We start from the raw sequence: 26,714 nt of genomic DNA on the forward strand, positions 1-26,714 counted from the left end.
CCGACACCGACCCCCCGTTCCCGCTCCAATGTCACCCCAAATAACCCCTCCAGGCTCCAACCCCTCCCTAAACAAAACCGGGGAGGGCCCTTGATGGTGCCAAAAACATCCCCCCGCCTCTCCCAAGGGCACCTTGAAGCCCCCCAGTGCCAGTGGCAGGATGCGGGGTGGGTTTTGGTGGGGGTGTCACACACTTGAGACCACCCTGGAGGCCGCCGGGGGCCGCAGAGCGCGGGGTGTCCCCCCTGGCGCGGTGGGCGCGGGTGGGCGGTGGGCGCGGGTCCCCCCGGCGCGGGTGGGCGGCGGGCGGCTGGCGCTGCCGTTGCCATGGGGACCGTGGGCGGCCTGGGGACCGCGGGCCCGGTGTGCACATCGCCATCACCACCATCACCACCATCCCCGCCGGGAGATGCCGGCACCGGGTGGGTGGAGGGGGATCCGGGGGCAGCACACCCAAAGCGCCCACCACACCCAACCCAGCCATCCTGCGGGGATCCCACATCCCAAAATCCAGCCCCGCCTCTGGGTCCCACATTCCGACCCCCCCACGCCCAGGGAACCCCCATACCCAGCCCCCCAGGGGGCATCCTGTACCCACCCCCTCCCAGGGATCACGGAATCCACCCCTCGTCCCGGAGGAATCCCAGATCCAGCCTCACAAGGACCCAAACACCCACCCACATGCCCGGGCCATGCCAGCACAGACACCCCGGGGTGCCCCATCCCTGGGCCCTCTCCCAGTTCAGGTGCTGGGGGGTCAGGCACACTTTTCTCCCCGAGATGGCACCGAATCACTCAAGGCCCTGCGTGAGAAACGTGTTTATTGCAAACTGGGGCTGGGGTGAGTGGGGGGACAAGGCCACGGCCAGGGACCCCCAGCCCACCCATCCTGGAGAGGGAAGGGCAGTGGGAAGCTGAAGGAGCCAGGCTGGGCCTGGGAAGGGCTTGGGCTGCCACGTTCCCCCTCCCAGACCCCAAAGTACCATGCCAGGGAAGCCCACTGGGCCTCCTGCCCTCCTGCTGGCTTCAAGGTGTAGGTCTGTAGCTCCCTCCAGACCACAGGACTGTGGGGGACACCCCCACTGCTCCCTGCTGACTCCTGGGGAAGGGGAAGCAAACCCTGGGATCTGTCTGCGGGCTCTGCCCACCTCAGGGTGCCCTGACCACCCTCCAGTGATGGGGTGAGGGGAGGGGGAAACCAGGAGGGCTCCCCCATGGGAGACCCCAGAAGAGGGTTGGCAAGGGGATCTGGGGGTGCCAGGTGGGCAGGGTGCAGGCAGGTGCAGGCAGGGGCAGGCTCCCCCCACGTGACCGCCCATCCCTGCTGTCCGTACCAGCACCCAGCTCCACCCACGAGGGGCAAAGCTCCCCAGCGCCAGGGTGGGCAGGGCTCCACATCCCCAGAAAGCCCCAAAGCAGCATCCTCATCCACCAAAAATAATAATTATGTCACCCAACAGGCTCCGTCTATTCCGGAAAAGCACGGAGCGTCGGCAGCGCGAGGCGAGGGCAGGCAGGGGAGGAGAGGGGTCCCGGCGCCCGGGTTGCCGTGGTGACAGCATGGCAATCTGCGCCTGCCTTCCCGCACGGCACCGGCGGTGCTGGCAGCGCGGAGCGGCGGGCACGGGCACCGGCACCGAGGGGGAGGCTCCCAGTGGGCACCCGGGGGGGTTCTCCTCTCCCTGCTTTATTTTCAGTTGCTTTTTGGCTCCATCAAAACTGGACGGCACCAGGCGAGATGTTGAACATGGAGGGGTCGAACTTCTGGCCACGGAACGGGGAGCCCTCGGTGTCCCAGCCCTTCTTTAGCATCTCGTGCACTTTCTGCAAAGAGCCACATGCTCTCGTCAGAGCCTGAGGTGACCCCACGCTGTGCCCCACGCCCCTTGCCCTCCCCTGACCCCTGTCCCACAGGTGTCAGGGCTGTGTGGCCACACGACCCATGGCAGGGACATGGGGGGCAGCCCCAGTGCAGCAGGTCTGGGCTGGTGGGCATTTGCCAAGGTGGCAGGAAGGGGAAGGCAGGAGTGAGTGGCAAAAGATGGACCATCAGAACCTCATGCCCCCACAATGTTGATGTGTGGGGACACTGGGTGAGGAGGAGCTCCGAGACGAAGCAGAGCTGTGGGGCTGGCACCCTTTTCCCAGGGATGGGACACTTGGAGGGCAGGAGGGAGGCCCAGGCTGGGCTGGTGGCCCAGGGTGGCTGGCACCTACCAGCTCGTGGCTCTGGGGCTTGCCCTGCAGCTTCTGGTGGTAGTCAAAGGTGAGTCGGTCGAGCACAGCATGTTCCTCCTCATCCACTGTGGCCATGGAACGCTCTTTGTTGATCTTGTCTATGTCGATCTGCTCCTCACCCTCCAGGATGGCATTCCACCAGTACTCGTCCCCCTTGCTCAGGTTGATCTAGGGAAAAGGTGTGGGTCAGGCAGCAGGGAGAGGAGCCCCCATCCTGCCCATCCCAAAGCTCCTTGGCAGGGATGCAAAGCTGTGCCAACAGCACCATGGGGCTTGCCCAGGAGCAGAGGTGCAGCTCACACCAATCCAGCCCCCCAGCTGGCAGAGGGGGAAGGATGCTCGTGCCTCCCTCCTTCAGCACTCCAAGGGCTTTGCACAAGCCCATCATAGCCCCCCACAGCCCCAGCTCAGATCCTGAACAGCCATTGGCCACGGCCTCACATGGAACTGGCTGGCAGCAGGGGCTGTGCCAGGGCCAGCGTGGGGCACCTCGCACCGGGAACTCCGACTTGCTTCTTGTTTTTCCAGGAAGAGCAAGCTGCTTCCTCCCGTGTTATTTCAGCACTAATCCCAGCAGCAGGGCAGATTTATGGCATTCATTGGGCTCTGCAAAATCATCAATAAAGGCAGACAACACAATTTGCTCAAAACTCCCTGGAAGCTCAACGACTCCGGAGGGGAGAACACAGGCAGCCATTCCTGTTCCAAAGCCAGGCGTCTCCACGGTGTGAGGAAAAGGAACCAATTAATACAGGAGGGGGTGGCTGGGGCTTAATCCTTCTGGGAGAGCAGAGCCGGTAAAATATTCCAGCTTGGGGAAGGCGTTAGTTTTTCCAGCTAGACAGGCATGCTTGTTCTCCTTTTAATTGCACAGTTCCACTTTGGAGGGGAGGGAGAGCTGCCCAGGGTTTGCTCCTGGGCTTCCCCACCCTGGGTGGGCAGGCAGGGGGGTGGCAGGAGCAGTGGGTACACCACCCCTCAGCCAGCAAGCCAAGCGCAGGGGCAGCAGCCCCAGCCAGCCCACGCCTGCACCAGGAGCACCCTCCAGGCTCCTCAGGGCTTGGAACATGAGCAATGTCCCCACAGTGCCATGGGTGAGGTGTGACCTTCCCTGGTGATGGCTCTGGCACAAGCCACGTGCCCACAGCATCGCTGCGGAGCATGTGTGGCTTGGGATGTCCCTACCAGAGCCAGCCTGGTGGCAGAGGGACAGGCAGGTGCTGGAGGAGTTCAGGCATCACCCCATCTGTGTATCAGAGCACTGGGGGATGGAAAACCCATCCCAGAGCATCAGGGCAAGGAAAATCTATCCCAGAGCACCAAGGATGGAAAACCCATTCCAGAGCTTCAGGAGAAGGAAAATCCATCCACCTTTCCTTCCCTACCAAACTCTGTTCCTCTGCCAGCACCTGCACATCTGAGACACTCAGCAGGAGGGACCCCCCAGCAGGTGACAGGCGTCACTGGCATGGACATGACGTCATGTCCCACCTCCACACTCTGCTGGGAAGGTCATCACCCCTCACTATTGGTGCTTCACTGTAGCACAAGGTTTCTTCTCCAATTCCAATACCTTCCAGAGCTGCAGAGATGCTGTCAAGGAGTATAAGTAGGTCTTGGGAAAACAACCTCTCCCTGTCTGGTTTCCTGCTGGAACCACAATAGCCTGAAGTCACCCCAAAAGCCACTGGGGGGTGTTTAGGGGGACAGGGGAGGCAGCAGTGGTGCTCCCAGCAGTGTGTGGAGGGCAGGGATGGCCGAGGCCCCACGGAGTTGTGTCCCCTCGGCCTCGGGGCTCACGGGATGACAAGGCAGTACTTGATGACAAAAGCCCAAGTGTGGACAACAAAGGCTGAGAGGAGGAGAAAAAGAGAGGGAAATGGGAAAAAAATCCTCCACAACGAAAATAATCCCAAATGGTGTTGTGCACAACACCCAACGGGGATTGCTAAAAACAGCTCATGCGAGGTTATTTTAATCTCGCTTTCGACAAGCGAGCGGGTGTGACGGAGAAGGGAGAGCACAGGGATCACACCCAGGCCCAGGGTATGGTGCAGCACTGTGGGCAGGGGCACCATCCTGGGCCATGATCCTGGGCAGGAGGAGCTGTGGACAGACCCCTGCCCCTCACCAGCAGAGCGCTCCACTGTGCAATGACACCAGCTGAGTTTTGCTGCCGTGCACATGAGTGTGCCAAAGGATGAAATGACAAACATGTTGGTGTCAGGCTGGGCTCCAGCCAGGAGAACCTCATGGAGCAGAAAGGGGAAGGCAGAGTGGTCTCTGAGCACTGGTGAGGGCAGTGCTGTGGGTGTTGGAGAGCAAGTGACATGTAATGAAGAGGATATACAGATAAGAACACCAGGCAGGGTGGGGGAAGCAGAGCTGGGATGGGTTGTAAGGCAGGATAATCTTCACAGGATAAGAGCTGAAGGGAGGCTGGTTTTGGGGCACCTGTGAAGGGCATCCCAGAAGGGAGCTGGGAGGAGACCAGGGAGGCTGAGGCCAATGAAAGAGCTGTAACAGCAGCCTGGAGAACATGGAGACCCAGATTATCCCTGACATGTCCTGCAAGAGCACACGGAATTCAACAGCCTCCCTGCAGAGACCTTCCCAGATGGACAGGACCAAGCAGGATCACCTCAGCTCACAGAACACGAACACACAGCACGGACAGGGCCACCAAGGTGCCCCAAGCAGTCCCCAAGGCTGGCAGGATCTCCTGAGACAATCCCGGCACTGGCACTGGGCGAGTTCGGTTTCAGCTGCATCCCCACCCTGCCAGGGAATGCCATCCCTGGGTCCCATGGAGGAAAGGCAGGCAGCACCTTGCAGGAGGAAAACACCCTCAACAGCTGCATTTGGAGCTCACATGGAGCCACGTGCAAACTGGGGCACAGGAAGGGTCTGTAAGCCCCATCAGCTCCAACTCCCAACAGCCCCACCCAGGCAGTGAAGGAAGCAATTCATTCCCACGGGGAGAATGTCTCCTGATGAATGAACTGGGAGGAGTCGCAAACCACTTCTGGCTACTCTGAGCATGGAACAAGGAGATGCTCCTGGGCGAGAATTACTCACTGTGCTCCAGTTACCTTACAATTCTTCAAGCGAGATCTCATCCCACCATCAATATGTTGGCAGCCAGCTGGAGATCCTCACAACCCTGGGTTCATGCTAATTTGAGGCAAGACCCAGCTCTGGAGTTGGGGGTTTAGGGCCCACTCTGCTCCTCGCACTGACCGCAGCCGCTGCGGAAGGCCCCGAGTCGCGCTCCACCCACACCATTCCCAGCCCCTGACGGGAATGAGGAGCCATCACCTCCCCTGTTGATCCTGGGGACACCCACCCGTGACTCCCTCCTGTGCTGCAGAGCACCCACCCCTTGGGCCATCTCCTCTTCAATGGGTTTACACCTTTCCAGGATTGTTTCTTTTCCCAGACCAGCTAATTTTCAGGATGTTTATGAACAGTTACAAAATGCCGGTAAAAGAAGCCACAACCTTCCTTTCCACATCTCCACTGCCTGACAGCATCAGGGAAGCTCCTCTTCCTTGCAGAGACCTCACTCATCCTATTGGCACCAGCCTGTCACTTGGGGTACATCTCTATGGATCAGCAGTGGCCAGGTGACACTGCCCAGTCTCCTACACACCACCTGCAGCATTCCTGAGTCTGGCAGCACATTTCCCCTCCATTTCCCACTGTGGGGGTCTTGGATTGGGGTGCTCATCTGCTGACACTCCTGTGTCCTGTCACCTGGCTCAAACTTCCAGCTGCTCCAGTTTCCCAGGCCAGGCCTAGTGGAGCTGCAAGGCAAGAAGACACAGCTGGTGTGGACTGCCCTTACCAAAACGCACTTCCCAGGCTCCAGGCTCCACAAGGAACTCTCTGTATTGATCTTGTGGGTGAGTTTCCCTTCCATGAGGACGTGCTGGCTGCTCCCCTCCAGCACCGCTACGCGAATCGCGCCACTGCTGATATCCACAGACACCTGGAAACACAGAGAGAGAGACAATAATCCAGAAGGTTCCTGCCTGCCCTCTCACTGTGTGAGTTGGGATGTGGGGTCAAGTGCACTCAGCAGGGATGAGAGAGAGAAGAGCTCCCAGCACTGCCTGTAACTGGAGGGTGGGAATCCCGCTGTCGTCTCACAGTGAACAGCAACAGCTTGGAGAGAGGGAACCTCTCCAGGGGAGGAAAGGCAGCACAGCCCAACAATTGTGGCCCTTGAAGACTCGAGGCAGCTGGTTGTACCCACTGCTTCAGTTTCCCCCCAGAGAACACCAGTAATGCTACAGGCCTCCACACAGCTCTCAAAGGCTGGGCACCTGCTTGCTGTGACTGAGCTCTTTAGAACCAGGGTGTGTGCCCACCTGTCACCGTGACGAGCTGGGCATGGGTGTGCGTCATCCTGGTGGCTGGGCAGGGGCAATGTGGGGGTTCCTACACCGGGGCTGCAGCAGCTCGTGCCCCCTTTGCTGCACCGTGCCGAAAGCACAGTCCTTGGCTGCACTTTGGTTGCTGGAGCCAGCCCTGGGCAGGAGGGACGGGCGGCACAGCCCCTGCCCTGCCCGGGGACAGCTCCGGCCCCAGGAGCCAGGCCCGGGGCCAGGCCCGCCCCCAGCAGCCATATGGGGGACCCTGCTCCGACCTGCCGCGCAGGTGCCACGGCTGTCCCCGGGGAGGCAGAGCCAGGCTGTGACAGGCACGCAGCATCCTCGGTCTCCGGAGAGACCATATGCTCTCTCCCGTCCCCTCCAGCGCTGAGCTGCCGCCAGCAGAGCCCGCGCCAGGCCAGGGGACGCAGGGAAGACCTGGCTGGGAAGGGGCAGGATTGTGGCTCCCGGCACCGGCCCGAGAGGAGGAGACTGCAGTGAGATTTGCCTGCATTCTCTCCCAGAGTTCCCCCAGATCTTCCTCCCGCTCTGCAGATCTCATTTGAAATGTTATTACATTATCCATTACCTAGGAGATTTCCAGCAGCTCACTAGCTCCATGCAGGCAGCAGACAGGCAGAGCCAGGGAGGACACCGTGGCTGTGTCTCACTGATGTCACCTGGGTGACACCCCGAGCCTGCTGCGTGTGACAGGGAGCTGCTGAGGCTCTGGTGGGAGCAGAGGAGGCCCAGGACACACAGCACAGGCTGACATGGGACTGAGCTCTGACACAAGGGCTGGGAGCAAGACCACGAGCACAGGGGCCTGGGGAAGAAACATGAGGACAGGAGAGGACAACTGGCTGTCACCCAGCATGTGGCTGTGGACAGTCCCTGCGAGAGCAGCAGCTCCTGGATGGGAAACACCTCAGGAGGGGCTGGGCATGGAGCAGCCCCCTCCAGCTTAGGCCTCACTGCAGGGACAAGGTGTGGGGATGGGGCTCTGCCCTTTGCCACCACGACCTGCTCAGGGCACAGAACAGGGACAGGGACAGGGCTGCTGACACCGGGCTCTCAGCATGGCACAGGGCCTGCCCACAAGGGGTCCGGGATAAAAAAGGAAGGTGACTCCCCAGTCACTTCTGAAGGGGCTTCTTTGGGACATGGAGGGTCAGGGAGGCTGGAGACATGGCAGGCACAGAGCGAGCAGAGAAACCAAAAGAAGAGATCCAAACTGGGCAGCCCTCACCCACTCCCTTCACGGTGCAGGCAGCCAGAGTGAGGAGCAACCACAACACCTGCTTGTACACACGTGCCCAGCAAGAAGGTCCCACTCAGCACACCAGCCCCCCAGGAGCAGGGGCAGGGTAGAGGGGCAGAGTTCACCCCCTGGGAGAGCCCTGCCCCTCTGTGCACAGAGCAATGTGTCTGAGAGGACTCACTGGTGCATAAGGGGGTGCCTGTGGACAGTCCACACCCGGGGGAAGGCCAAGGGCAATCCCACAGGGAATACATCACATTGGCAGCACCCCAGAGGCTCCAGGACTGCTTGTCCCTCCCCATTAGCACCTCTGCCTCCCAAATGCCTGGCTGTCCCAGTGCTCCCAAGGAATGCCAGCTCTCAGCTCTGCCGTGGCTTCTCCACCAGTTTCTGTGCACACTGAACGCCCACGCCCTCCCACGCAGATCAAACAGGCAAACACAAACCCAGGGAGGCAGCAGCTCCTCCAAGGCAGCAAAGACAGAGGCCTGCAGTCATTATTGCTGCTTAAGCCCTCAGATCGGGGCCTCTGCTGCACCCATAAGTACATCAGAGAGGGGGGGACCAGGGAGGAAAACGTTCCCACCCACTCCATCGCCCATTCCTGCTCCAAGGACACTTTTTTTGAGCTCCATACAAGGAAACCTTAAGCTCACCAGAGCAAAAATGTGCCATAGCAACAGCCCAAATCCCAAAGAGTGTCATAAGGAGGATTGTGAGCAGCATCAGAACTGGGTGCACTCCGAGCCCAGGGACCAAATGGGAAGATTTTTAATATCACCTTGGCAGGCAGAAGCCAAAAACCTGGTAATTTTTAAAAAAGTTGAACCTGTGTGAATGCAGGAGAATGCTGCTCTTGTGCAGGAACCCATCAAGAACACATCCAACTACCATGGAGCTTCATCATGGCTGTGTGCCCCCCTGCTCTGGCCCAAGGCTCAGCCTGTCTGCTCCCATTCCCCTGAGGCTGGAGCAGAATTAAAGAATTGCTTGGAAATGGACACTCAGCTGCCCAGGGGAGCCCTGAGAGTAATGAACAAACAAAACACCAGGAGACAGAGCACAGGGAGAAGGGAATTCCATCATCTGAACAGCCAGTTACTCCAAGGGCAGCATAGGCAGACACCGGGACAAGGGCAGGCAGAGCCACGTCACAGGCACTGGTGTGGAAAGGGGTTGTCCTGAAAGCCCCTCCACTCCCTCCAAGGTGCAGGGACTCTTATGGCAAAGTCCTGAGCCAAGGAAAGGTCAGGAAGGCATATCCTGTCTCTGCTCCCCTGAGCTCCTGCAGGCCCTGCACCTCTCCATGGCCAAGGATGGGGCAGACAGAGCCCAATGTGTGTGGCAAGGACACAACTCCCCCGGCATGGAGGGCACTTCCCTGGGCAGGGAGAGGCATTGTGACCACCGTGCAATGCAGAGGGATGGAACACCTGCATGGTATGCCAGAATCCTTACAAGAAACGGCCTGGGTTAGTTTTAGAGCCCCTCCCAGTGCCCTGCTGTGCCCGTGGCAGCTCCTCACCCTCTGGCCCAGGCTCTGCTGCTGCCAGTGCCACTCCCTGGCGTGCCGAGGAGCTGTGTGGGCTGGAGCTGGTGACAAACCCCAGCGTGCTCCTTTCAGCCGCCCTGCAAGCAGAGGAGGGCAGGAGGTGGGGGAGCTGAGCCTTCCCAAATGGAAAAATACAGCCTCAGCCATGGGGAGGGCACACCTGGGACAGTTCAAACTCCTGAGTCCAACCCAGGCCAGCCATGGGAGCGACAGGAGCGGGGAAGGAAAAACAACACGACCACAAGCAGAGCAGAGAAGTTCCTGCCTGAGCCAAGCAGGAACCTCTCTGCCTCTTGCCCACACAGCCAGCCAGGGAGAGGGGCTGGCCCTGAGCTCCCTTCCACCCAGAACAGGCCAAGCCACAGACAGGCTGTGCCTGATCCAGTTCTCAGTGCCAGAAGAATCACTGAGCAGCTTCCACTTCCAAATGGAAGGCAGGAGACACTTGGAGCCAGAGGAACAACTGAGGAAGGGGCATCCACACCCACCCAGGCTCCAAACCCCACCTCTGAGTGTGCAGGTGGTGGAAGCAGAAGGAAAAAGGGCAAAAAGGGCCAGGCAGTGCCAGAGCCTGGCTGGGACAGAGCAGAGGACACTGCAGTGCAATGGGAACATAAGGAGGCTGGGACCATCAGTCCCCACCAGACAGCAGACATATCCTGCTCTGAGCATGAAGGACAAGGAGCCTTCCCATTCCAAACACAGCTTCCTGGGAATGCTGGGCACCCTGAAGGAAAGGGAAGTGTTAAACACTTCTAACTAACACCACTTTACCTGTTTGCCTTTGACGATGTGCTTGGGCACGGGCACTTTAATTTCCAGGTCACTGTAGTCTTGGGACCAGGTGTAATTCTCTCGCACGGCTCCGTTGTAGCTGTCGGGGTTTGTCTGGAACTGCTCCTGTCTCCTGGTTGGGGAGAAAGGGGTAACATGTCAAATGGCAGGGAGATCAGAGCCTGGAGAGAGCAGGAAGCCTGAAAGCAGGAAAGAAGAAGCCAGAAGGGAGGGCATAGCCTTTGGTTGGCCACCGTGCCCATTGCAGGTGACTCACAGCTGCCTCTCCCCAGTGTGTGACAGTGACAGTCAGGCTGGGACAACTGGTGAGACACACCATGGTCTGGCTGAAGGGTGCAGAGGTGGGCCCTGGCAGGCTCGGGCTGCCTTCCTGGCCACCTCCACTCCAGCAAAGAGCTCCTCGTCCCCTCCACCTCCCGTCACAGCTGGAGCAGGGACACTGAGTGTGCTGGGCTGTCCCCCAAGCCACTGCCATGGCTGCAGAGGTGGTGACATGGCTGTGACCTGGGTACACTGTGCAAACGCAGCGCTGGTTTTCCCCATCCTGATTTCAGTGTTTGGGAAAACCACCAGCTGCCATGCCCAGGGCAGTTAGTGACATAGAGGTGACAGAGCAGGATGCCTGAAGAGCCAGGTGCCTGAACAAGTGGTTCATGAGCAACACTCTGAGCACAACACTGCCCCTTCCTGCCGTGGAAACCTCAGGAATTCCAAAGACATGGCTGCAGGGGGGAAAAGGGGTTTATCAGATCAATAAGCAATAATTAATACAGCGTTTCCAGCCAAGGAAGGAGAGCACCACACCCATGTCCCTTTAAACTACTGGGCTAGGGATCTATTCCACCAAACCCTCCCAGAGAGGGCTTTCAAATAAATTCAAATTTCTCCTAAAGATAGCTGCAATGCTAACAAAAGGCACAGTTATTTTAAAATGTTTTGATGCACACCTAGACTTCAGTGTGGAGCTGGATAAACACGGGGCTCAGGGATTACGTAAGGGGGGCCGGTGGGAGCAGCCCCGGGCGCTGCCGGCCCTGGGGAGGGCATCGCTGCCTTCCCCACACCCCCACACTGCGGGACCCTCTCCAGCGCCGGCGGGGGCGGCTCCAGCAGCACGGCACCCTGCCGGTTATGTAAGACCCATCCATTTTAATTAAATTAGGCTGCAAGACGGTCTGAGGGGGCTGTCAAAGGGGCTGTACACACCTCCCCCGTTTGTTCCTCTCCCTGGTTTCACCGGGTGCCCCGAGGGGTTCACCTGCCCTGTTCCACACACCTGTGGCCCGGGGTGGTCCAGACGCGCTCCCAGGCACTGCCGGCAGCACCGCAATCAGCACTATCGGTGCGCTCCCACCCTCGGCTGGCCGTTTCGGGGGGCACCACATCATCTTTCAGGCATCTTGGCCTTGCCTGGCAGTCACCCATTGGGTGCCCATTGCCATGGAAACGGGGTTGGCATGGCAGCGCGCACCGGGCTGGCGCGTTGGCTCCAGCTGTCGCTTCCCAACCGCCCCCAGACTGGAGGAGTGGAACAGGCTGGAGGGCGATGGGGGAACGGTGCAGGCGACCAGGGCTGTGCAGTGTCTGTGGAGCCCCGAGCCCACCCCACAGGGAGCAAACGTGCTGAAATGCAGCAGCACATCCCCAAGCATCGTCTCACATGTCCCCTGCCCCCACCTAGAGCCAGGCCAGCAGTGGCACACCCAGCTTGGTTCTCAGGGCTGCCCCAGAGACCGTCTCACACCAGCCCTGGGCAGGGAGGAGGGTCCATGTGCAGCCCGGGACAGCTTGGCTGGTTCAGTGCCCTCACAGGACTTGTCTCCACTCTGCGGGGCCTGCCCAGCCATGGCAGGGTCCTGCCTTCCAACCCCATCCACGTGGTGAACCAGAGGATAAACCCGACTTGTGAGAGAAGATGCAAAGCATCTGAGATGGGAGAAACCCACCAGTGCAAAGCACACCTGGTGAGACACCAGCTGCAAATGCCTCACGGCCTCAGCACAGATAAATGGAGCAGCCACTTGCTGCCACAAAGCCATCAGGTCTGTCCTGGTTATGCCTCCTCAGGAGAACAGCACTGGGGCTGAGCAGATCCCAGCCAGGCAGCTCTGGATGTTGTAGCTCCTCTCAGAGCTTACCGAGCACAAACTCACAGCAGCCCCAGGAGGAGCCAGCGTTAACTGTGTGACTCCCACAAGAAAACCGAGGCAGGACTCATTCTGCAAGGACTCTGTGCAGTGACTCTTTGCACAGTGTAGCCACTGTGCAGGCCACAGCCACCTTCCCCAGCCCCATCACCCCTGTGGGACAGCTGTGCCAGCTCCCTGTGCCGAAACTGGGGCAGGGCTGGCTGATGGAGGGACGTGTCACACTCTGTCTCCAGGTGCAGCTCCCTGGCCAAGCTCAGCCCTGGCAGCCCTTGTAGCTGGGCAACATGTGCCCCACCACTGTTCACTCAGCTGCAGAGGGAGAGGTTCCCCCTCATGCCTAAAACACTCTCCAGCCATGGCAGCTTGTCCTGGGGGTGTGGGTTCTGATGCCATCACTTCTCCGCTCCTGTCCTCCCCAACACCAAGCCCAAATCCCTCCAGCCCTTCCCCCAAGACACTGCCAGGTCTGCTCCAGCTGTTTCCAGTGTTAAAAATTGGTGGATGTGAAAGTAACAGGCTTTGTGGCCAGAACAGGATCACAGGGGGACTCATGAACCCTGGATAATTCCCCTGCCCATGTAGGTGCCAGCCCTGAATCCGGGGTACTGAAGGCAGGCCACAGCCTCGTTAGGCACTGCTGACACACAGCTGACAGCTCCACCACCTCCCAAGAGCAACCCTTCCTTTCCTGGAGGGTTTCCAGACAGATCTTCACCCGGTCCAACTGTGCTTAGCACACGCCAGCGGCACTCCAGAACTGGCCCCTGCTCCTTGGCTGGGAGGCAGCTTCCCTCGCCATCCCCAGGGGACAGCCCTGGCTCCCGGCACGCCGGGCTGAGCTGGGACACCGCACCGGAGGTGGCTGTCCCGGCCAAAGGTGTCCCTCATGCCACTTGTACAGCACCTGTGCAGCAGGTGAGAGACCCTCTGGCACAAACAGCACAGCTGGGGGCTGACTCCGTGCCCAGACCCAGCAGGTGAAGAGGGAGGCCAGATGCAGCACACAGAGGAGGCTGGGTGGCCCTCAGCCCATGGTGCTCTCGGTGCCATGGCCACTCATGGTGCTGCTGGAATGCCCACCAGGCCAGGGCAGGTGGTGGCAGGGCTGAGGGGAGGGAAGGTGACAAAGCACCAGCTTTTAAACCCGAGGGTTTGGCACCGCATGCACTTGGCTGCCGGGTGGTGGGGATGGTGGGGGTGGGTCTATGTGTTCTGTCTTGTTCTATTTTTGCTTGCAATGTGTCATTTTGGGGGAGGTGAAACCTTTAACAATGCACCGTCAAGAAGTGGCCGATCTGTTCCCCACTCCTCAGAGCTGCAGGGCTGCCCCAGGGCCCAGAGCCACCCCTACGTGCAGGATGAGACCCTCAGCAGCAGCACGAGGGGACAGGACCCCCAAAGGGTGGCAGTGCTGGGCCCGGAGGCCAGGCTGGATGCCCAAGGGTTGGGCTGTATGGCAAGCCCCACTGCAGCTTCCTGGGAATTTCCTGCTCCGGGATTCCCAGCTCCATGAGTGGGTGGTGCTCAATGAGCCGAGCGAAGTGGAAATGGCAACAGCAATCCCTGCTCTGCAGACACTCGGCTGGACCCGGAACCAACCACTGTGGCACCAGCCCTGTGACAGCAGCACTGAACACAGACCAGGAGAAGGGACTCAACACACCAAAGGCCCTGGTTAGCTCTGATTCGAGGACAAGCAGGGCAGCTCACCGAGTTCCTCTTCCCTGTGGGGTCTGGGGCAAGAATGCAGAAGTTGAGGAACAGACACAGCAGCATTCCAGCCTTCCACAGCAGCATTCCAGCCTTCCACAGCAGCACGGGAGCAGCTGCTCTTCAGCCTGATGCTCAGGAGGAGCAGAGGTGGGAAAGCGTCACGGGAAGGAACTAATATGGGCATAATCCAAATGGTCCCTTTTTTTCCCCATAAAAAGGAAAAAATCCCAAGGATTTTCAGAACAACTTAAGGAAACTGATCCTGTCAATCTGGAGCAGCTCAGCTTTCTGAGGCAGGATCCCTGCCCTCTCGGGAAGGCCAAGGGAAGTCTGGGATACCTGGATCCAGCAGAGGCAGGTGTGCCATGGCTCAGTGTTTGGCACAGCAGACACCCTCCAGTCACTGTCATTCCCCGTAAGCTCCTTCAGGGCTGGCACTGCTGTTTGCTCTTAGTCAAGGTGAATTATTTAGGCAGCTTTAAGGAAAATATGTCAAGCCAGATGTGAAGGTGGGTGGATAAGAGAAACAACCACCACAGTTGAAGGTGGGCAGTGGAACTGGCCAAGGCTGAAGGGGGATGATGTGGGGAAAAAGATGGGCTGGCAACCAACCTTCCAAGGCAACCAACCCAGCAGAGGCACAAATGGAAACCCAGACCCACTCCCGTCTGAAGTGCTGCTGCTGAGGGAGGCATTTCCAGTAGTCCCACTCTACCTGCACTCTGCCATCACAACACATCCTGTCAGGTCCCACAAGCACATCCCAACCCTCAGAGGCAGCCTCTCCACCCCATCACACCTTCCTCCATTTGAGAGGGAATGGTGTAGGAGTCACCCTGGCAGCAGACAGCCAGGGATGAACACCCCAGCTCCGTGTCTAACCACTGTCAGAGGCCCAGTGCAATGCATGAAACTGCCTTCAAGCTTGAGAGGTTGCCAAGAACGGAAAGATCTCATTAATAATGAAGTTCTGTGCAAGTAAGAAAAGAGAAAATCAGGCACACCACGTCCACAAGCCTAACCCAAATCCACAGGCAGCGAGCGGGGCCTGCCAGGAGATGCTCCACACCCCGTCAATCCAGCCAGCACTCACTGCAAGGAGCACACCTTTGGATCCAGGCTGCTGCTCCGTGGCAGCAGCCCAGAGCCAGTGTCATCCATCAGCATCACTAATCCCACAGCCTGGGCACTGCCAGCACTCACAGAGGCACCAGCACATTCAGGTCAGGAAGAGAAGCTGCCACTGCAGGACACCAGCCCTGCTGCAACGAGGGCTGGCCCCTCCTGCTCAGCTGGGGCACTGCCCTGGTGTGGGGTGGGGTGGGGGGCTCCAAGGCAGACACCTGTGCTGCAGCCCCCAGTGCCAGCACTGCCAGGGCCCAAGGTGTGGTGGCAGGTGGGCCTCACCATGGCTCTGTTCCCGTAGCTCACAGCCGGCTTTGCTTGGCTTGAAGCACCTCAGTGAGCTTCCCACAGACAGGAGGGTGATGGAGAGGAGGATGAGGAGCCTTCTCAGCCTGTCCCCCTGAAATTGCTGCTGCAGGTAGCACAGGGCTGCTGGGAGCCACCACCACATCATCAGCCACCATCCTCCTGCTGTGGCAGCAGTTGGGCCACCCCCCCAAGGTGCCTGTCAGACCCCTGGCAGCCTCCAGGCCATCAGCACCCCTGCTCCTCCCTGGGGAAGCACCACACCTGCACCCCACCCTCCCAGCACCAGGGGCTGCAGCAGCAGGGGCAGTGCCAGCTGAGTGGGCAGGGGTGGGTGGGGGATGGCACAGCTGCTCCACGTCGCTGTGGAAAGGCCACGCTCGCCTGACAGCACCGGCACACGCACCAGAATACAGATGGGCTGGGACTCCCAGGGCTCAGGGCTCCCAGCCCTCCCTGACCCACGGGAAGGTCTGTGCACCCCACACAGCTGCTGCCAAGCCTCAGCTTGAGCTGGGCAACACCCAGAGCTAAAACCCCAGGTTTTAAGATGAATTTGAAGAGGGTCAAGCACACACACATGTGCTGCAGCAACAGGTACAGAAGCCAAAGGTTTAACCTCTTTGGAAAGCAGCATTCCCAAAGCTGCAGGGACTGTGTGCATGGAAAATCCCAGGTTTGTGTTCTGCAAACGTGCTGCAAAGGAGCCTCCCCTTTACCTCCAGACTTAACATCTTTTGGCATCAAAACATCAGCACAGTTGCCCTTTGCCTCTTGGGGTTCTGCCTGAGCAGCGCCGTGGCTGGAGGACACTGACCACAGCTCCCAGACCTTCCCTGGTGTCCAGGAGGCACTCGGGGCTCCACAGAGACTCCTCTGTACCAGCACTTCAGCTAATGAGGCCTCTGGCAAAGCACTGGGCATGCTGAATGCCAAATCCCTTCCTCTACAGCTCAAGTCACACTCCAAAGGTTTCCTCACCTTCAGGAAGCCTCAGGGCATTGACTTACCGCCAGGATGTGACCAACAACCAAAAATCAAGCCCATCAAGCCACATTCCCCTATAACCCATTGGGTCATCAAGCCCTGATGATGCAGCGGGAAGGGGCCAAGGCTCCCCTGTAGCAGCTGCAAAGATGATGCCTTTGCTGCTCAACTCAGCAGCCAACCAATAAATCCACCACGGCTGGAGCCCCACTGAGATGCTCTGCCTCTCTCCCTGCCAGGGGAGAGCCTTGCTCTTTTCCAAGCTCACACTCTTCAGGAGAGCTTTTAGCCTTCCCCTTCGCTCCCCGAGTTATTTACGGAGCCGTTCGACAGCGCCAACTTCCTGACATCAGGCGAGTGGAAATGCCACCGCCAGCTCGAGGACAGCGCCGGCACCAGAGGGCTGGATTTCACTACTGCTGGGATATTTAGGTCAAGGACAGCAGGACACACTGCCATCCAGAAGAGTCCCCTGGGATCTTCATTGTTTGCAGAGAACTTACACAACGTTGGGCTTCAGAGGTCTCCTGTGAGAGAGTCCTACGTGCAGCCAACCAGGCTGGAGTCAATTATAGCTCCCCTGGAAAAAGGGGATAAGGCCAAAGCAATCCAATGGGATTGAGCTGTGGGAGCAGAGGACAAGGTGGGCTCAGACCCTGCACTGCCAATACGACCTGGCCTAATCCAGGTAGTTTTGCACATTAGGCCCCTTTTGGTGAACACTGCAATGTTAAACCAAGCAAACAGTGACTGCTTTTTTACTTAAAAATGCTGTCCCTCAGTCTCCAGCACTGGGATTTTCTGCTTGTTACAAGAAAAATTTATAGGTTTTAATTTAGTTATTTTTGGTCCCAGGACCTAATTTTGGAGCTTAGTACCTTGGTAGGGCAACCAAAGCCCTGAGCAATTCAGTGCGTGACAGGGGAACTGGCACTGCACTGCTGATCTCAGCAGCCCGACCAGAGGGGCCTGGTTCTCTGGGAAAACACTGGAAAACTGGCCAAACTACTTCCTCACTGTCTGCAAAAGCCTCAGGAGAGTCCAGGGCTGCTGCACCAGACAGGGCTGGGGGATCTCACCCTCAGCTTGAGAGTTTAAGCCCTTTGAGAAGATGCTTTCCAAGCAGTTGAGTTCCCACCACTATGGGAGAAGGCAATGGAATAAAACAGCTCTCCCAGTGGGAAGTCTCTCCATCCCGAGAGACTCCACTGGGCAGGGATGACCTAAGGTACATTTCCCTGCTTCCCCCAGTATTCCCTGGCCACATCCCTCCAGAGACCAAACACAGCAGCACCGTCAGGGCAGTGCTGCAGCCCACAGGACCCAACAGCCTCGGAGCACCACGGAGAGCCAAGGACATGCTGGGGGGTGGTGCTGGAGGGAGGTCCCCTCCACACAAAGCTCATGTTCACACCTGGAAAAGTTGTCAGTGCTGGGCAGTGCAGGGAGGGGAGGAACAGGGTTGGAGTGATGTCACTTCACTGCGGGGGTGCTGTGTGGCTGAAAGAGGATTTCCTGGCCTCGATGCAACAGCGGGACAGCCCCGGAGCCAAGAAACAGGGGAGGGAGTGCAGAACCCTGAGGGGTTCACACAAAGGCAGAGCATGTGGATGGCCCTTGAAACACCCGAAAATCATGTAGGATGAGGAGCACAAGGATGCTCAAGTGAGAAACAACTACAGAAATGAGGACTCCTCAGACTAAAAACAGGCTGAAAGGAGAAAATGAACATGACAGGAGAACCCCAGAGAGGGCGGAGAAGGGGAATGGGGACCCACCCGCTGCCTCTTTACCCACACATGGCAGTGCTGCCCAGCAGGGATGGGCTGCAGGACACTGTGAGGAGCCCTCAGGCATGGGAGGGCTGGAATTCAGAGAGAAAAGGGAAAATAATCCCCCCAAAGAACTGAAGAACCAAGTGCTCAGCACGCCACTGAGGCGCTGTGTGCCAGGGCAGGGTGAAACACAGAGGAAGTGTCACTGCCATGCTCATTCTGTTCTTCCCCTCTTCCCCCAGCACCTGCTGCTGAGGGAGACAGGATATGGGGCCAGATGGAGCTCGGCTGTACCAGGTCAGGCCGTTCTCCAGCTCTGTCTGGCTCTGCCCGTGCCGAGCCTTGGCCGCGCCGGGGGAATTCCCTGCGCACGGCCCCACGTGCACCAGGAATCGGAACCAGGACAGGCTCTCCTTAAATATGGATCAGGATCAGCTCCACCTTTCTGGGTCAGGCTGGAAGAACAGCACGGACTCTGAGGTGAGCTCACCAGGAAGGTCCACAGGGACAGCAGGGAAGGAAACCAGTTTAACCAGATTCTGGTCTGGACAGTCATAGACAGAACCTGCTGAGAATCTGAGGGGTCTCCTCCCCTCCCCTGGACAAAGCTTGAGAGGAGAAAACTTGGGAAAATGCAGCCTCAAGTCGAACAAAAACTGGCCTCAAAGTCAGCAGCATGCAGGAACAGCTCCTCTGCACAGCCCTGCTCCCCTGCTGAGGGTGACCAGCAGGGAAGTTCCCGTCCCCAGCACCCCAGGGGGGATGCAGCCCCACCAGGAAGCCCGTCCTGCAGGCACCCTGCAATGACAAAACGCCATCTGGGCTTCCAGCAAAGTCGAGCCATTGCTAAGTCGAATTAGATTCACAGAGGAACCTCATGGAAATTTCCCAGAGCACTGCTGTGTCGTCCCCAGGATGCTCCCAGTGTGTCCCACAAAGGGTTACCCTGGTCACTGGGGGCTCTGGGAATGGGAGCTGTGGGTCTCAGGAGAGCTGGAGTGTCAGGAGTCAGCTCACCAATTAATGGATTTCAGTCAGTTCTGCTCTACCTCCAGCCAGGGGCAGCGAGCCAGGGCACACACCAAGGATTTTTGTAGGTCACTGCTGAGCCCCCAGACCCACTTCCAGGGATGGCAGAGCAGTGTCAGGGGGACTGGCTCCACAGCACAGCTCACCTGGACCACGAGCCCAGGGTGGCCAAGGCTCTGCTGCTCAGCAGCCTCCTGTTTGCCCCTGTTCTTGGCACAATGGCACTTCTGTGCACAGGGTGAGTGGAGTCCCTTCCTCAGGTCACACACTCCAAGAGACCCACAGGGTGTCCTTCAGGGCCCCACAAAGAAGTGGTGGAGCCAGCAAAACCCCCTCCTCACCTCAGCTGCCTCTTCCTTTCCCACACAGCAGAAGGCAAATGGCTGAGGCCACAGAGAACCCGGGGCTTTGTTCTGCTCTGCGTGTCACTGTGCCAGGCCCCCCAGCAGCAGCCAGAACCTTCCCCAGAGATGGGACCCTGAAAGTCCTCCTGGGCCCATCCAGCACCCACTGGTGCTCTGTATCCCACTGGGCCTGTTTCTAGCCCTGGAGATGCTGTTCACCCCGAGATCCCCCTTGGAGAGATCTCAGATGGTCTCTAAGGTATAGACCCATCTGAGCACACCTGGCTGGAGCACCCTGGAGAGACAGAAAAGCTGGATGGAGAAACACATGAAGGTGAGACATTCACCACTGCCCACAGGCTCCCAGGATTGCTCCTCCCAACCTTCTGCCACCACCTCTTGCCCACACATGGAGCAAGCCCCAGGATGGGACTCACAGCACAGGGGAAGAGCTTCCCCCCAGTCCATACTGGAAGCAAACAAGGAGCAGAGGGAAGCAGGAACCGGAGTCAGAACGCACAGGCACAGGCCGGGCTGCGCAGTGCCACACGTGGGCTGCCAGGCTCTATTTTAAATGCTGTGTGGCAAATATATGCAGGATGGAATCCAAGCTGGGGGAAGGGGAGGGTGCTGGGCAGCGGAGGTGTTCAAAATTAGGAGCTGAGCTCAGGCAAGGATGGCTTCTGGGAGCAGATGGGGGAAGAGCCAGAGCTGGGACTGTGCAGCTGCAATTCCAGCCCTGGCACAAACAGCCCCATGGTGGGGCGTGGGGATGGCCTGTGCCCCACTGCCCTCCCAGCAAGGGGGGGACAGCAAGAGAGCCCTGACAGCCAGGGAAGGATGGCTGGGACACTCAGGACAGCTGCAGGAGGAGCTCAGCTCCTTCCACAGCACGAGACCTCTGGGCCCGCTCGGCACAGCTCCCACATGAGCGTCAGCCCAGACACCTCAGCCCTTGGTGTGTTTACAGGCAGCAAAAAGGAAACATTTACCTTCCCTTCACAGGTAGGGAAGGCAAAGGACTGGGGGAGACCTGGCTGAGCCCCAGCCCAAGCCCTGCAAACCTCCACAGCCGCAAGGCCGGCTGGATTCGTGAGGACCAAACCCCAGGAAGCTGCTCCCCCCTCCCCGTGCTGTGCAAGGCGCTCCCGAGCAGTGCCCCAGCACCAGGCACGGCTCTGATGGGAGCTGGCAGATCTGGGCTCCCACCTGCCCTACATTCCCAGAGCCGGCAGGGTGACAGAACGAGCGAGTTTTTATATAGATTTGGTGGCAGTGGTTTCTTCGCCAGCGGCTGGAGGGGAGGGGGAAGGAGGGGAGATCCAGCATATTTTTGTTAAGCTCTTTTCTGCATTCCTGCAGCCGGAGGGGCACGTCACTCAGTCGCCCCTCACACCCAGGCTGGCAGCTCTGGGGTTGCTCAGAAGGGGCTGTTGAGAATTAAGCAGTCGCTTCAATTACTGACACTGTGTCGGGGGTGGCCGGGCCACCCGCCCGGGCCTCGCCGCCTGTCGCGGGGGCTCCAGTGCCCCCCAGAGGCACCGAAACCAACTACAGCCCCGAGACAAACCCGGGGGCTGCTCTACCCCACTTGGAGCCCACAGACACCCGATCTCCTGGCCTGGAAACCACCGGAGCCTCCCGGGACAGTCCCCTGCGCCTCCTCCCACCCCCGAGGGCCCAAACTGGGCAGGCACCGAGGGGGCTGCCGCTGTTCCACCCAACCAGCGAGTGTGGGGTGGTGGGAGCAGGAGGAGGAGAGGGGGAAGAGCCTGTCAGGGAGGGGAGAAGCCACAGGGCCACCTGCACTCACCTGAAGGCATCTTCTTGAGCTGCCATGCAGGGCTGGCACATGATCTCACAGCTGCAGGCTGCAAAACAGCACCCAAGTGCCTGGAATCTGACAGAGGCCACTTCCCAGGGGTGTCAGGACTCACTCCGAGGGTGGCACATCTGAGGGCTGAGTTTTCACCAGGCTCTCACCACCCACAGCAGAAACCATCCCTGCTGGCTCCAACACACTCGCTGTCAGAGACATTCTGCTCCCACACTGGCCCTCACCTTCCTTCCCAAGCCCTCCAGTTTCCTTCCAGCAGCCCTGACATGGGTTTCCAGGGAGCTTAACTCCCTTCACACCACCTGCCTCAAAACAAGAGGCCTGAGAGGAAACTTCACAAGTCAAACACAACCAACGTGGCCTGCAGAGAGGCACAAGCAGCTGAACTCAGGCCAGCCCTGCTCCCTCTGCTCACACCTTTGCCAGGTCCTCAAGTCTCTCCCTCTCCTCTGCCCTGGGCTGAGGCTGGGCTGGACACACCCAGGGCAGAGCCCATGGCCTGCTCTGACGGGTTTTTCTGGCTTGCTGGTTTTGCACAGAGAGGAGTCAGCCTGGCAGCCCCGGGACAGCTCCAGCACAGGCTCTGCAGGAGCCTGAACCCTGCTGGGGTGGCAGGCCCTGAGCGGGGCTGGGCAGCTCTGCCCCTGCTCGGGGTCAGGGGGAGGCCCAGGAAAGGACCAGCAAAGCCTGCCCTGGCTGTGCCCTCAGGGATGTGGCTCCCAGAGGCCATGCCAGCCCATGGAGCTCCCCAGATGCTGCTCACCAGCCAGAGCAGGGCTGGAAGTGTCCCAGAAGGCCTGCAAGGACTCTGACACAAGGACATTTCTGTACAGAGGCTGCTCGGCCCTGCTGGAAAGCCACCGAGCCTGGGCCAGAGACCTGGGGAGGGCTCCAACCCCACCCCTGCTGCAGCCACCTGTGCCAGCCAGACCTGCCAGCACCAGCTCACAGGCACTGCAGCTGTCTGGGCACAGTCCCACACGGCTGCTGGGGTGTCCCCCAGCACACTGGGCAGTCCAGCACTGACAAAGGGCTGAGGGCTGGGGCCAGCACTTCCATGTGAGCACGAGCGAGCCCCAGAGAAGGGTCTCTGCTCACTGAAGGAGGCAGCACGTGGAGCAGCTGCACAGCCCAGTCCAGTCCTGCAGGGCTGTGTACCAGGCTGTGCCACCTGCCCTGCCCAGGGCAGAGCAGGACACACTGAAGCACCACAGAACAGCCACCCCTGCCCTCCTGTGGGGAGTTACACGAAGCCTCTGTCTGTGGGAACCTGCAAGGGAAACCCTCTCAGTCTGCAGAGGAAGGGCAAACCCCAGAAGGGCTGTGCAGGAAACAGTGACCACCCTGTGCGTGGTTTTGCCTCCCCCCAGCCACGAGGGAAGTCAAAGGTTCTTACGTCAGTGGCTCTGCTGGGGCAGCAGCAGCCCCGGGAGGCTCTGCAGGGGCTGCAGGTGGTTCCTGTGTGCCCTCAGCTCCCCTGGCATCTGCTGCTGGGATGTGCTCTGTTGTCTCCACCTCGACCTCCTGGGCTGCAGGGCACAGCTTCACCCTCTCTGCAGCTGCAGCTGCCTCCTCCTCCTCCTCCTTCTTCCTCAGCCTCGCCTCCAGCTCCCGGCGCCGCTTCTCGTCGTCCTGCCGGGCCATGCGCTCGAACACCTGGAACGCCTGGAGGGGAGGGAGCCAACTGAGCAGCCACGGCCACCAGCCCTGCCTGGGGCACCGGGGACAAGCAGAGGGGCAGAGCCACACACTGCTCCCCACCCCGAGCTGCTCCAGCCAACAAAACCCGACGGTGACTCTTTGGAAAGTGCCACGGCCACGCCAAACACGCCTCAGGGACGGCCCAACTCCTGGGAGCGTTTGGGAATTGTTTCTTGGGTTGTGTTCTGGCAGCCACCTCCCCTCGGGCTGGGAAGGGGGCTGGTTACCCCAGGGCAGAGCAGAGCGCAGAGCTCCGGCTCCCTCCCGCTCTTCTGCCTCCGCTCTGCCGCCCGACCCCCGCCCCGATCCCCCGCCCGGCCGGGGGCACGCGGCCCGCTCGGCTCGGCCCCGCGGCGCGGTCAGCGCCGTGCCAGCCCCGGGCCCCGCCGGTACCTGCAGCGCCATGGCCTGCGCCGCGCCGGGCGGGAAGCCCAGGCGGTCCCCGGGCCGCAGCAGGAGCCGGTAGAAGTCGGTCTTGCGGTAGAGGAAGCCGAAGAGGATGCGCAGGAACTCCTCCACGTTGCCGACGTGCTGCAGGATGCCCAGCAGCGCCTGGTCGTACATGTCGGTGAGCGCGGCCTCCATGGCGGCCCCGGGCCCGCTGTCACGGCAACGGGCTCGGCCGCGCTTCCGGTCCGCGCCGCCTGTTCCCCCCGGAGCCCGCCCCGCGCACACACGTTCCGGCCCCCACGGCGGTCCCTCCAAGCCCCGCTGGGAGCCCCAGTGCACTCACGGTCCCCACAGCGGCACCGCCTGTCACCCGCCAGCCGCCGTGTCCCCAGCCTTGCCCTTCCCGTGCCCCATTTCCCACCTGTGACCGCGGGGCTGCCCCTGCGCGGGGGCGGAGGCGGGGCCGCAGTTGCCGCTCGGAACCTGCAGGTGGCGGCACCGCTCCGTCATGGCGGGCGGGTCAGGGGCCTGGCCCTGTCCCTGGGCCCGGTGCCGCCCCCGGGCTCTCTGACCCCTCGGGCCGCTCCTCGCCCAGCCCAGGATGGGTCTGCCCAGCCGCGGTTCAGGAGGGCTGAAGAAGCAGCCACAAGGAGCCCCCCAGGCCTGCACTAGTGGTCCATGTCAGGCCAGGTCTGTGCTGGCATTACCCGGCACCCCCAGGCGGCCCCAGGAGTGCCGGGGGTTGCTCTAGAGGGACGTGAAGCCCCAGGAAATCTCTGCAGAGTTTTTTGGAGCAGCTCCCCAGGGAGCCTCGTGTGCACTGGGGGGGCTGTGCCTGCCTGACCTGGCACCGGCAGCTGCAGAAGGTTTGGGGTCTCCTTGGGGATGGGGGAGTGTTGCTGGGAGGAGCCCCCGTGAGGTCACAAAGCCCCCCGTGGTGTGCAGGGCAGGGTGGGCACCACTGCAGCAGCAGCAGCAGCAATGGGGCAGGCACGGAGGACCCTCCTCCTCCTTCTCCTGGTGGCCCTGCCAGCTCAGGGGGGCACAGCTGCGTCGTGGCAGGCAGGGGGTAGGTGGGCAGGCCAGGCCAGCACCCACGAGGAACAGCCCTGAAGCCCCTGGCACAACATGGGGATCCCTCCTGGGCACTCAGAAGTTCTGAGAAGTCTTCCTGGTGGCTCTGGTTGCAGCTGTGGGCACAGGGAGGGCTTTCCCAGGCTCTTGGCTGGACCCTGTGCTGGAGCTCCCCCGGCCCTGCAGGGGTCCCCAGTCAGTCCTGACCACCTGCACAGCCTCAGCGCGGCTTCCAGGGCTGGCTGCGGCAAAAATGTAACTTTATGCTTTCCATTAAGGTCCAGAGTATCGAGATAGAACGGGACAATCTTCCCAGGACACATCCCAAGTGCTACATGAAATCCTGGGAGAGCTGAGGACAATTGCACGAGGTGGGTACAGGTCACTCCTGCCCAGGATTCAGGGGCATGTGGGGACACACCACAGTCCCCCCAGCCCACACTCAGGGCTCACTGCAGGGACCCTGGGGGTGCTGGGGAGCTGCAAGGATGGCCCAGAGTCTGTGCTGCCAGTGGGGCTCCAGCTGAGTGCTGGGACTGGCCCATCCCCAGCCAGAGCACAGGGGACATTGTGGGCAAATGGGAAGGATCCCCAGGAACGGGAGCAAAGCCAGACATTGGGAGAACTGGATTGCAGGCACTGCAGGGGGTAAGTGAAGCTGAGAGGAGAAAGGGAGGGTCTGGAGAGCACAGACTTGCAAGGCCTTTGGGAGCTCCCTTGGTGTCTGCTGAAGCATTGCCACTCCAGGATATTCCCTCAGTCAGAGATGCCAATAAAGTGGGAATTCCTGGCAATGCCAGTGCTCCCATGAGGTTGCCAAAGGTGTGCAGGACACACTGATGTGCACATTGTTCTTCCAGGTGTGAACAGCCTCAGCCTCAACAGTGCTGTGGACAGGAGGAGATTCACCAGCACTGAGGGCAGGGCAGACCCAAACCCTGGGGATGGCAGGGAAGAGCCAAACCCTGTGGATGATGTGGATGGCAGAGCATATCCAAATGCTGAGGATGGCAGGGCAGACCCAAACACTGCAGGTGTCAAGACAGAACCAAACACTGCAGGTGTCAAGACAGAACCAAACACTGCAGGTGTCAAGACAGCCCCAAATGCTGTGGAGGGCAGGGCAGACACAAACACTGTGAGTGCTGAGGCCTTCCAGACATACTGCACAGAAGGCATCGTGGCAGTCCTGGGCTCGATGCTGCTGGGCATGGTGCTGTGCTGTGTGTTCCACGTGTGGAGGAAGAGGAGAAAGTGAGTTGGTGGGCCTGGGGGGAGTTGCCAAACCGGTGTTAGAGGACTGTTGTCAGCCACGGGGTTTATCAAGCCCTGGGTGCCCAGTTAGTCACTGCCCAAGCTCAGCAGAGATTTGTGCTGTGGGCTGGGGTGCTGCTTTCTGCCCGGAGCTCTCTGTGCCCACAGCTCCCCTGTGCCCACCCCCGGGGCACCCAGCCCTGCCCCACACCCCCGGGGCACCCAGTCCCGCCCCACACCCTCAGTCCCGCCCCACACCCTCAGTCCCGCCCCACACCCTCAGTCCCGCCCCACACCGCTCAGCAGTTCCCTCTCTCCGCAGTCGCCGCGCAGCTTCCAGAGCCGGCTGGGACAGCCTGGCAGAGGCCAGCAAAATATTCACTGGAGCCTATAAATAAAGACCAGCAGTACAATCGACTGGGTCGTGCTTGCAGCAAACTCCCGCGGGTGCCACTTCGGGGCCTGGGGGTCCCCTGGGTACTGCTGGGGGTCCCACAGTGCCACTGGATCTAACTTGCCACTGGTTCTAATTTGGTTTTCACTATATGTGTTATCCATGTCATGAGCAAGAGTGATCCTGGCCATCACACTTAGGTGTGTTTTTGCAAATTTATATTAATTCCACCTGAACATGTGCAGAGGACCATGAACTGGAACAGATTGCCCAGGTTGTGGAGTCTCCCTGCCTGGAGATATTCCAGAACCATCTGGACACAATCCTCTGCCATGTGCTGTGGGGTGACCCTGCTTGGGGAAAGAGCTGGGATCAGCTGATCCCACTGTGGTCCCTTCCAACCTTACCTATGA

At 60.0% G+C, this 26,714-nt stretch overlaps 2 protein-coding genes across 2 annotated transcripts; one reads left to right on the forward strand and one right to left on the reverse strand.

Moving 5' to 3' along the window:
- Positions 1 to 802: 802 nt before the first annotated feature.
- Positions 803 to 23,843, reverse strand: NUDCD3 (NudC domain containing 3). The gene is made up of 6 exons (XM_071579170.1): positions 23,583 to 23,843; positions 22,885 to 23,153; positions 10,202 to 10,334; positions 6,086 to 6,229; positions 2,218 to 2,406; positions 803 to 1,824 (listed from the first exon to the last, which is right to left on the reverse strand). The coding sequence occupies exons 1-6, from the start codon at positions 23,772 to 23,774 to the stop codon at positions 1,714 to 1,716; spliced, it is 1,038 nt and encodes a 345-aa protein (XP_071435271.1). The 5' UTR covers positions 23,775 to 23,843; the 3' UTR covers positions 803 to 1,713.
- Positions 23,773 to 26,401, forward strand: LOC139683647 (uncharacterized). Its single transcript, XM_071578966.1, has 5 exons — positions 23,773 to 23,961; positions 24,331 to 24,445; positions 24,932 to 25,024; positions 25,514 to 25,907; positions 26,230 to 26,401. The coding sequence occupies exons 1-5, from the start codon at positions 23,773 to 23,775 to the stop codon at positions 26,303 to 26,305; spliced, it is 867 nt and encodes a 288-aa protein (XP_071435067.1). The 3' UTR covers positions 26,306 to 26,401.
- The last annotated feature ends 313 nt before the right edge of the window (positions 26,402 to 26,714 follow it).

Source organism: Pithys albifrons, chromosome 29 (assembly GCF_047495875.1).
Source record: "Pithys albifrons albifrons isolate INPA30051 chromosome 29, PitAlb_v1, whole genome shotgun sequence".
Taxonomy (NCBI): domain Eukaryota; kingdom Metazoa; phylum Chordata; class Aves; order Passeriformes; family Thamnophilidae; genus Pithys; species Pithys albifrons.